Consider the following 11652-nt stretch of genomic DNA (forward strand, 5'->3'; position numbering starts at 1 on the left):
ATTGTAGTATATGTCAGCATTTAGTCTCAAACTTTATTCAAATGTAGCTAATGTCATCACTAGGGAATATGTTACTAGAAGTGTTTTTATTATGCATGATTATTATCTATTTCACATTATAAAGAACTGAGCACTGATCTCCAAGTCAAACCAATGAGTGCAATAAAAGTATAATGTACTCTCCTGTTCTTTATGCAAAGCATATTCACACCTTATTTCACCTCTCACCTGTGATCACCTCCGATGGTTACACAGCTATGACCAGCAGCCACGGCTCCATTCACAGTGTCAGCTAGAACTTGGCTAGCTGATCCTACAGAGCGTGGATATTTCACTAGGTTGTTGTAGAGCTCATCATTGGGGATTTGAGTGAAATTTAAGTCTCCCAGATCATATACCTGGCAACCTAGGAAAGGGTAGACAAGAAGAAAGTTGAAGAACACATAATGTCCAGCCTGCTGATAAACAGCAAGTGCCAGCAGTTACTATGAAAGACCACTGATGTACAAGAGTAAACAAGCCTTGAACCTTACTATACATTATGCAAGGACCCCTCCTTCATTTTTATAGAAGGCAAACAAATGTGTTAGCTGATGTCTGGATCTCAACTTCTATCAAATTTTTCCAGAAATAGTTTGCAGAACAGATGGTCCTCACTGATCACTGCATTGTGCAACAACGGACCAGCCATTTGGAGGGCAGCACTGAACTAAATAATAATAGTAAAATTTTATTTCTTGTCCACCTCTGCTGATGGATTGAGGCAGATTACAACAAAGCTAAAACATATGAACATAAAATATATACATTACATAGATAAAAACACAAAAATATAAAAACTTGCACCAAACTCAGATACAGAATTGACATATAGTAGCAACAGAATGCTAATCAAAACTCATGATTTGACTGGGTAGGCCTGCGGGAAGAGATGAATCTTCAATAGCGTTTTAAATTCTAGTAGCTCGTTTAGCTGTCAGAGCTCTTCTGGCAGGTCGTCCCACAATGTTTGGGCAGCCAATGAAGACGTCCTCTGGGTGACGGTTGTCAGTCAGGTTCTGTCTGGCTGAAGGAACAAAGTGTACTAAGGGGTGTATTGTACAGGAGAAGGCAATCCTGTAGGTAATCTTGACCCCAAACCATGAAGGCCTTTAAAGGTTAAAACTAAAACTTTGTACTTTGCCTGGAAACTATTTGGCAACTAGTTGAGTTACTTTAAAATAGGGATAATATACTCTTAGATATTACAGTAACTAATCTGGCTAAATAGCTGTCAATGCTGCACCAAGCCATGAAATCTGTCCTTATTGGTGCATACTGAATTGGCAAGTACGCCTTGAAACCCTGCACCATCCATAGGAATCAACTGTCAACTAATGGTAAATATTTATATGTGTCTGTTTCTATTATACACTATGCCAATTGTTTTGTTCTTATTACAACTGGTTAGTGCCCTACAAATATAGACTTCATTAAATCAAACAGCAAGAGACACTTAGGCCAGTGTCCTACATCAAGAACAATATTAAGCAATCTTGTAAAATTTTGCAGAAGGAAGAACTTCACATTGGTATTGATTTCTTTGTTTTTCACCTTTGCAAATGAAGCAATATCCAGGAACTTACATCATCTTGCGTCATTGCTTATTTTTGCGTGGAAATGCCATTACCAAATATACTTAGGCTGCAATCCTACACTCACAAAGCGGAAACAGTGAGAGAATGCGTGACTTAGATTGCACTGTGAACTACAACAATTTTCTACACTTCAGAAGACAAAGGTTTCTTTAAAGTGACAGCATTGTGGCTTATGACTTTTGAGCCATCCTCAGGGGGATTCTTAGGTCTAAGATTACCTTTATAAAAAATGAAGGGAGATAGAATCTCACACCTTTATACAAACTGCCAAAGGTTCTACCAAACAATGAGCTTGTTAGTCTTGAGTTGTTAAAAGCGGTGAATCCAGTTGAGGCGTCAAAACAGACCTTCTTCTTGATTGACCCATATCATCCTACATCACCTTTTAAAGGTTTGTTGCCAGCATCACAGTTAATATCTTTCTGTATTCCATTACACCCAGATCCCACCCCCACCTTTATTTGGTGTCTTTAAATACTGGAATATTTTAAATATTTTTTTCTGTTGACCAAAAGCAGAAGTCATTTTAGTCAACAATTAGTTTCTAACTTCACAAAAAGGATCTGTTTCAATTTCAGGCTCCTCCATTTCTTTCCAGAATAGTAACAAGGCCACCAAAAGGCTTAGAATTAGGACTGGTTCATTAAGAGAGCATTATGGGTCTTAAATCATTGTAAGTAATTTGTGATACATGTACACAACCGTTTTTTATTGGGACGCACAGGTAGCACTTAACTTTACATACCCTATGAAAAATCTTTTGTGGCTTTCACAGGATAGAAATTTTATATCCAGCTAACTCTTAAAACTCCTTACAGGGCTGCTTCTTTCTTTTCCTGCCCCTCTTCATAGCTGCTCAGCTCATGCATCCCTACATGAGCTCTGTCCCTGCCACAAGGAAATTGGATCCCCAGAAGTCAGGCATTTGCAACTCTGTTCGTTTGTTTCATCATTCTCTGAGAGGTCATCCCATTCCAGTGTTTTAGAACACCATTGGGGGAAATATTCAGGGGTAACTATGTTGCCCATGCAACAAAGTACTAAATCCACAAACAGCAATATCATTTGGGGGCAAACTCTAAAGCATAAAATACATTATGTAAGCTTTCCAGGATTTTATTGGAATTCCGCATACTGTGACTCTAACACCATCACTATTGTTCTCCTGTATGATTTTTAACATCTTTGCCTGATGAAGAGAGCAGTGAAGCTTTAAAAGTGTCTATACTGTATTTTATGTTTTGTAGCTGGCTCATCAAAATATATCCCTGATTGTGGATTTCTGTTGTATTTTTGAGTGCACCATCTTAATATTTTTTCTATTTAAAAGCCCGATACCAAGAAGAGGAGAAAGATGCTCCTTTGGGAGCATCTATCACCACTGTCCAAAAGTCACTCTTTTGGACAACAGCTTCTGGAATTCATCGCTAGCACCATGTTGGCCAGATAATGATTTGAATTCAAGTCCAAAATAGCAGTGCTTCCATACTGTGGTATCTACACACTTGAAGAAAAATACATCACAATATCCCCTTTTCCTTCTCCACGATTTCCAAATTTTCAAAACCCTAATCACATAGAAACCATTTACAGGACAGCTTCTTTGTAATGGAGGGAAAACATGCTTCAAGTGATGCTTATACCCGCCCCCCTAAACTTAAAGCTAAGTAACCTCTTTTAATTTTGAGAGCTAGATATCAACTTCTTACATAGAATTCCTAGTGGTGTTGCATCTAGACTGTTGCCCAACAAATCAGCTTCAGTATTCTCAGATTACTCATAGTCTACCCAAAATCAATATTTTCTGTTCACAGTTCCACTCCCCCTAAAGGGGTGGGATGATCAATACATTATAGTCAATTTCATAATCCTCATGCAGGTAGAAGGGGAATAATGACTCAGAGATACCACATACTACTGAAGATTAAATCCAAGTCTTACGTAAAGTCTATCTCCACATAAAGGCTTGTTCCAAAAGCCTTTTTATTTTTGGCTCTGTCCTCCTTGAACCAGGGCCAGCTGGTCACTAGGCCAGTATGAGGAGCTTACTTCATCATGACACAATCATCAACCACATTTGAGGACTCTAGGCAAGCTGAAGAGATTCAGGGCAACAGTGGGAGGCTACCATCAGTGCTCCAACATGCACCACCCAAGACAAGTGCCTCATACTGGGCAGTGAGACAGCCAGTTATGCCCGTTACCTTAAAAGGATAACCCAAACAAGTTACAGGTCATTTACTACCACCTAAATCAGCCTGTCTGCAGTCTTTCAACCTACAACACTGCATCATGGGCTGATGCAATTGCAATGTATTTTGTTATCATGCACAGATATTATTACAAAGTCAGCACGTGCTCATGTCTTGTAACTGAGAATAGTCTGACCTCAGAGATGCCCCTTCTAACTTCTCGGCAGGACAAGAATTTCTGGCAAGACTCCAAGAGAAGTGCAAAGTGTCACTTACAAAGCCATTTATATCAGCCCAGTTACATTTTTAATCCCTTTAAGTTGTTTTTCAGGGATAATTGTATTCTTCTTTTACCTCCCCCAAAAGTGATAATCTGAAAGCCAAGATTTTTTTTATCATGTCAGAAGCGACTTGAGGCAAGTTGCTTCTGGTGTGAGAGAATTGGCTGTCTACAGAGATGTTGCCCAGGGGACGCCTGGATGTGTTACCATCCTTCTGGGAGGCTTCTCTCATGTCCCCGCGAGCTAGAGCTGACAGGCAAGAGCTCACCCTGTTTTACGGATTCAAACTGGCAACCTTCAGGTTAGCAGTTCAGCCAGCACAAGGGTTTAACCACGGCTCCAGGATAACTCTTCCACATTCCCATCAAATACATTTTATCTTTCACAATGACACGCAATAAGAGCTTCCACTTGAAAAAACTGTCTTTTTTATACTCATGTCCATATACTGATCCAAGAGAAAAAGACTGGCATTTTGCTCAGTCCTTTGATTTGATCATCCAGTGAGATAATGTTCTTAAATTGATCAGATCAACAGTTGATATACTGTGATTGTTTCTCAATTGATATGGTCTTTGAGTTGCATCTGAAATTAATCAGAGGCAAAAGTGTCTAGCAATACTTTGAATTCATAGGGAAACAAGGATAGAACATTATACCCTCTAAATAGTTTCCAAGAGATTTGAAGATAAAGGCTACTGCAGTGATTCATTGGCTAGTCTGACTCAATGAAAATGGCATTCAAGAGGAACTGGAAGTGGCTAACTCACCATAAAAGATTGTTACTTAAAGTACTCTACATCAGCTCATCAAGACTTGGAAATGAGTCATACCTGTTCTGGATGGATTATATAATATATATTGAATATTATATAATATTAAATGTGCGGAATTGAATATTGCCAATTGTAAGCCACTCTGAGTCCCCTTCGGGGTGAGAGAGCAAGATAAAAATAAATATATAGTAAATTAATATTTCACCAGATTTCATAATAAATTAATTCCTTATATAGTCTCTTATATTCTGACATATTCCATCCAAAAGTTTGGGTGCACATGCATCACTCTGCCTGTAAATTTTGCCACTTCATGGATTTGCCACTTCATGCATCTGATAAAATATGCTTTATTAAAAATCTACCACATACAATACTCGCAATCCTATTGCTATTTCTGATGGAAAAGAAATTGCTACCACTTAGGAAAATTACATTTTGACTACAGCTCCCAGAATAATCACACAAAGCTTGTTGACTGTTGATCCCATATGCCCCAGTCCCCAAGCTGTAACACTTCTAGAACTGTAACCACATGATGTGTCCAATTCAAATTAAACTAGCAAACAAAGGGAATATTTGGCCCCTTTTTCTTAGTAAGTGGTTGACATTAAATCCTCAATTTAAAGCTTTTCTACGGTTGCAAGATTAATTATGTTTGTAATGGAAGGGCAATTTCACAATTTGATAGTATAATGTTTCCACTAGGCACTCCTTTTCAAGCTGCACTTTTCATCAGTGTTTGAAAGAACCATTGTTCTTTCTACCAAGTATTTTTTGCTATAATTGTTAGAAATCTCTTCAATTTCTTAATATTCATCTTTTGAAATGCAGGGCACAAAGGGGCTGTGGTATATGACAGGAATGAAAATTACATAGGACAAAACAATATTATTAATATTGTTTTTAAATTAATTCTATCATTAGTGTGAAAGACTCCCAAAACCAAGGTTTCTTGGAACCTTGCAAGACATTGCTCAGGGTTCAACAAAATATTTCTTGAAAAAAATTATTTTTTTAAGCTATAGGATTCCAAGATCATTTAAAGGGTTTCTCCATGGAAAAAAAATAGAGCAAAGCTGCCCTGGTTACCCTTCTCCTGGCCAAAAAGTGGGCTAATTGCTGCTGCTAGGTGCCTAGGAGCCACCCAACCCTGGACCAATACCATACCTATTGGTCACTTCTGCTTTTATTTTCTTGCTTCTGGACATATTGGCAGAATGAAGCAAAAACGGTAAACAAGACTGCCAGTTTATCAACAATGTATGAGATGGTTAATTTTGTTAGGTGCATCATGAAAATCAACTCTGACTCCTGAAAATCCTATCAGAGGAAGTTTGCCACTGCCTTCCTTTCAATATAGCTTCGAGTACCTGGTATTCCCTGGCAGTTACCCAAGTACTGCTTAGTTTCTAAGATCAGAGAGGATCTAGAACCTTTAGGGCACATGTGCCAAAGATAAGGAGCATGGGACAAATCTGGCCCTCTGCGTCATTTTACGTGGCCCACAAGTCTTTTAATGTCAGGGCAATTTTGGTCAATGTATGAATTTCAAAAGGTTCAGATATCTTAAAGGCTATGATTTCCTGTTTTGTAAAGCCTGAATTTCCTCTGGATTCCAAGAAATTTCAGTTATATTTCTTTATTGCTGATTCAGATCCACAAAGCTACTTTTTCCATGAATCATCAGCATAGTATGTCTAGGGTGGGGTTAAATGCGGAGTCACAGACAAAGAGATAGACTTGTTCAAAGAGAAGTCAGCTAAAGATTACAACTATTTTATTAATTACATAACCTTGTTGTAATCAGACACAGAAGAAACTTGGGCAAATGATTAAATCTTCTGTTAAAAGAAACAAGACTTTAAAATATATACATTAGCTGTGCTGGACAGCTCTAAGGTTCTGAAACAGCATATTCAGTTTTAATACAGACATGTTTAAGCATATTATGTAAGCAAAACAAAGCTACTGTTTGATTCAGACATAATGCAGTTGTCAACAAGCCTTGCTAAATCAGTTGGGATTCAGGCCTAATCCAAGAAAGGCTGCTGCCTGGGACAAGAAAGAAAGGAAGAGTTCTTAAACAGAAGCTAGTTGGGTTGAGAGCTGAACCTTACTTTCAATACTGACTATGATGATGTCCTCTGCCACATACAGCAGAGCTTGGAATCTATTTTTGGAACATGGCTCCTATAAACCAGTTGTTTGTCAGTTGTATAGTAAACACCTTGTCCTTCCAAAGTGAAACACTAAGGAAAGTTTAGAGAAAAACCCGCCCCTGTTGCTCCTATCCTATTGCCTCAAATTGTGTCACTGAACCCAACAGCAGAGACTGTGTCATCTAGCAGGGCACCCGGCAAAGGGCCTTGGATAGAGATTTCAAGGTTGGACTAAGCACATGTTGAAGGAAACAAAGGTACTACTGTTCCAAGATTTGAAAGCCATTAAAACACTGAACTGGATTCGTAAATGCACTGGAAGACAGCAAGATTCCAGCAATATATGAAATATTTCTCAATTAGCAAGCTCACAAGCAGCTTGGGATTGAACATTTTCAAAGGCAGTTCTTTGCACAACTCAAATACAAACAGAAGCTACTAAAAAATAAATAGCTGAAGCAAATGTCTGTGCGGGTTGGGCCATAGCCATTATACCAGCCTAAAATTGGTTAAAATTGTGTAGTTGAGACCACAAGAAGCCATGAGACTATAAATCTGAGGGAAAACTAGAAGAGACTAACTCACTCCATGCCTATAAAGCACTGTGAAGCAGCGGAGCCAGGCAAGCCTGGCTGATGCCAGTGAATCACAGACCAGGAAAGGCCTTTGAGGAAGATAAGACACAAAACTGAGCCTTGGCTTTGACAGAAGGTAGATAGGGAAAAGATGGCCCTGGGAGATTGGGGAAATCTGTAATAGAAAAATTGAGCCAAGGGGAAGAAATGAATAGGGTTTTGGGGAACTGTGAATTACTAGATAGTTCAGGGGTTAATATGTGGTCCAATCTGTGTACTAATTGTTAACTCGTTAATTGTGTCTTAATACACTTCTACTTGTTTATACTTCTTTACAACCGTTATCTGGCTGTTCCTGTTACAGTTTGGTAGAGAATCTGGTCACAATTATCAGAGTGAACTCAGAGAACACAGACTCCGGTCCATATTGTGGTCACCTTGAGACCAGAGCACCTGATCCAGGAAGGGATCCTGAGGGAAAGGGTGGGCGACAGCAGCCCAAGGTTTTGGAACTGTGGGGCCAACCAATACCTCTGTATTTTCTAGATTGAGCCTCCATTTCTTGGCCTTCGTTCAGTTTGTTATTCCTATATAAATCTGCACGGATTGCCTGGCCCAAATTTGTAGGGAAAACTAAAAACAAAGATAGGTCTCGTCTACATATGTGTGATACTGTACTCTGTACCCCAGGTAACTTTCTTCAAGTGGATATTAAGTATCATAGAAGGTATTCCAGACTTTGCAGGGTATAAACCCTACAGGTACAGTAATAAATCCCCTCCCACCACCTTCTGGAAATGGCCCCCCAGGTATGAACAGAACCACTACAGAGAAGTAGGCTCTCAGTGATATCGTAGTATACTGCATTACATCACACATGTCAAACGCAAGGCTCACGGGCCAAATAAAACCAATCATGTCATTTTCTGTGGCCCACAAGGCTTTCAATGCCAGGGCAATGTCATTACATTTATATAGTCCCTTTGAAGACAACCGTAAGGCTGACGAGGCCCTCGATTAAAATGTGTCTTTACACCTCTATACTACATGATGCTGAAAGGTTCAGGATTAAAAACGTACAATCCCATAGGGCAATCAAAGGATTTCTGCATCATAACCACATTTGCTTGTTGTGGAAACTAAGATTGATGAGAAAGCTTCCAGGAGTGAATTTCCCTTCCTAGGGGTAGATTTCCCTCACTTCTTGTTGTTTCAACCCCATTCTTAAGTACAAGTCATTTGTAAGTCAAGGACCCCCTGTATATTACTCCCCTGCATCTGTGGAACCAGCTCAGCGATCTTTCATTCATTCTTTTTCTCTCTAGCAGGTATGGGAAGAAAGCTGCTTCTGGTTATGGAATTATCTCTGCATTTCATTTTTTTATGCTTAAGGTACTCCACTTAAGCAGAAAAAAATGAAATGTAGATACAGAAGGGAAATGCCTAGCTCAATAACAGTACATGTGAAAAAGTGGACAAGTTAAACATGAGCCAACAATGCAATGCGGCAGCTAAAGAAGCCAATGGGATTTTGGCCTGCATAAATAGGAGTATAGTGTCTAGACCAGTGGTTCTCAACCTGTGGGTCCCCAGGTGTTTTGTCCTACAACTCCCAGAAATCCCAGCCAGTTTACCAGCTGTTAGGATTTCTGGAAGTTGAAAGCCAAAACATCTGGGGACCCACAGGTTGAGAACCACTGGTCTAGATCCAGGGAAGTCATGCCACCCTTCTATTCTGCCTTGGTCAGACCACACCTGGAATAATGTGCCCAATTCTGAGCACTGCAATTGATGTTGACAAGCTGGAGAGCGTCCAGAGGAGGGCAACTAAAATGATCAAAGGTCTGGAGAACAAGCCCTATGAGGAGAGGCTTAAAGAACTGGGCATGTTTAGCCTGCAGAAGAGCAGGCTGAAAGGAGACATGATAGCCATGTACAAATATGTGAGGGGAAGTCATAGGGAGGAGGGAGCAAGCTTGTTTGCTGCTGCCCTGGAGACTAGGACTTGGAACAATGGCTTCAAACTACATGAAAGGAGATTCCACCTGAACATGAGGAAGAACTTCCTCACTGTGAGGGCTGTTTGACAGTGGAACTCTCTCCCCCGGGGCTGTGGTGGAGGATCCTTCTTTGGAGGCTTTTAAGCAGAGGCTGGATGGCCTACTTTGAATGCGATTGTCCTGCTTCGTGGCAGGGGGTTGGACTGGATTGCCCACGAGGTCTCTTCCAACTCTACGATTCTATGAAGTTTCAGGGCAATTCAAACAAACTCTTGGAAAAGAGTCAAACAAGGTCAGCCTGCCCTTTGGCATTTTGTGCTCTCTCTTTCCATCCACAGTTGCCTTTCCTGTGCAGATGTCCTCCCCAAAGCGCCCTCCATTGGCAAGGCTCCCTTGGTCACATCTCCCATCCCTTCAGGAGGAGGAACAACAACTGGGCATTGCTCAAGGCTGGGGAGGGGGAGGAGGGGAGGGCGACCTACCCATGCGGGAGAGCTTGCCCACCAGCCCCGCGTCCCTGATGGCGGCAGGGCCATGGTCCACTCCGCTTTTTTTCTGCAAGAGAAAAGAAAAAGGAAAACAAAACTAAACAAAAAGGTGATGACGACACGCATCTGGTGGGGAGGGGGAAGAGAAGAGGAGCGGCGCGGTCTTTGCCGGCCCGTGACGTCACGCGCCGAGCCTCCTCCGCAAAGGAAATTTCCACTCCTTTCCCGCAAGAGATGAGCAAGAGAAGAGAGGAATTTTCCCCCACCCCACCCCCACGGAAAGGGAATCAGGGGCACAAAGGCGACCCACTGGATTCTCTCCCTGCCCCAGTTAGCCTTCTCTCCATGTGAAGCATCTCTTAAAGGGAAAGCCGGCAGCATGGCGGGGCCGACCCCAGACTTCCAGGACAGCCAAGCAAAAGCCATGGGAAAATTATAAATTTTATCTCCTGGGGCAGCTTTAAAAAGCCCTCTTTCCTTGAAACCACTTTCAAGACACCCTACACCGCAGAATTAATGCACTCCGGCATCACTTTTTAAACTTTGCACTGCTTAACATTTGTTTCAATATCCAGTTGCAGAACTTGGGGACAGAATACAAAGAACAACACTTGTTATTTTTTCATGGTCGAGTCAGTATCCCACAACATGGAAGTGGGGGAGAATATGATAGTGCGTTCCAGAAGCATTCGCTCCTGGCGTTTCGCCCACATCTATGGCAGGCATCCTCAGAGATTGTGATATCTACTGCAAACTAGTCAAGTGGAGTTTATATGTCTGTGGAAGATCCAGGTTGGGAGAAAGAAGTCTTGTCTGTTGGAGGCAAGTGTGAATGTTGCAATTGACCACCTTGATTAGCATTGAAAAGCCTTGCAGCTTCAGAGCCTGGCTTATTCCTGCCAGAGGGGAGGGGAATCCTTTGTTGGGGAGGTGTTAGCTGGCCCTGATTGTTCCATGCCTGGAATTCCCTTGTTTCCAGAGTGTTGTTCTTTATTTACTGTCCAGATTTTAGAGTATTTTTTTAAAAAAAATTTGGTTGTTGATTATTCTGGTTTATGTTACTGGGCCCTCCAGGCGTTTTGGACCTCAACGCCCACCATTCCTAACCGCCTCAGGCCCCTTTCTTTTCCCCCTCAGCCGCTTAAGCGGCTGAGGGGGAAAAGAAAGGGGCCTGAGGCGGTTAGGAATGGTGGGCGTTGAGGTCCAAAACGCCTGGAGGGCCCAGTAACATAAACCAGTATGTTATTGTAGGGCCCAAGTTTGCCCATGCCTGCTATTGCGGGAGAAAAACAGGATACAAAACTTATATAATATTAATCATAATAATCAAAATCAGCCTCGCTTACCTGGCCCCGGGAGAAAGGGGCTCCAATTAGGGCCACCGAGTGCGCCGGTCTCTTCTGGACCCTCAACGTGGATCCCGCCCGCTGCTTGAGGAGCCGGCCGAAGCTGCTGCGAAGCGACATAACGTCAATAAAGAAGAAAGACAAAACAACGCAAACAAACCGCCTGATCAAGACTACCGGCACCGCTACCTGAGC

The 11652-nt window shown here is 41.5% G+C and overlaps 1 protein-coding gene across 1 annotated transcript in view; it reads right to left on the reverse strand.

Annotated features, from left to right (window-relative positions):
* Positions 1-11652, reverse strand: part of arg2 (arginase 2) — an 18921-nt gene extending 7269 nt beyond the window's left edge. The window contains exons 1-3 of the mRNA XM_003224853.3: positions 11458-11652; positions 10106-10178; positions 229-406 (exon numbers count right to left, since the gene is read on the reverse strand). Coding sequence (XP_003224901.1) covers positions 229-406; positions 10106-10178; positions 11458-11577 — 371 coding nt within the window. The 5' untranslated portion in view covers positions 11578-11652. The remainder of the gene's footprint in view (positions 1-228; positions 407-10105; positions 10179-11457) is intronic.

The sequence above is a fragment of the Anolis carolinensis genome, chromosome 1 (assembly GCF_035594765.1).
Source record: "Anolis carolinensis isolate JA03-04 chromosome 1, rAnoCar3.1.pri, whole genome shotgun sequence".
Lineage (NCBI taxonomy): Eukaryota > Metazoa > Chordata > Lepidosauria > Squamata > Dactyloidae > Anolis > Anolis carolinensis.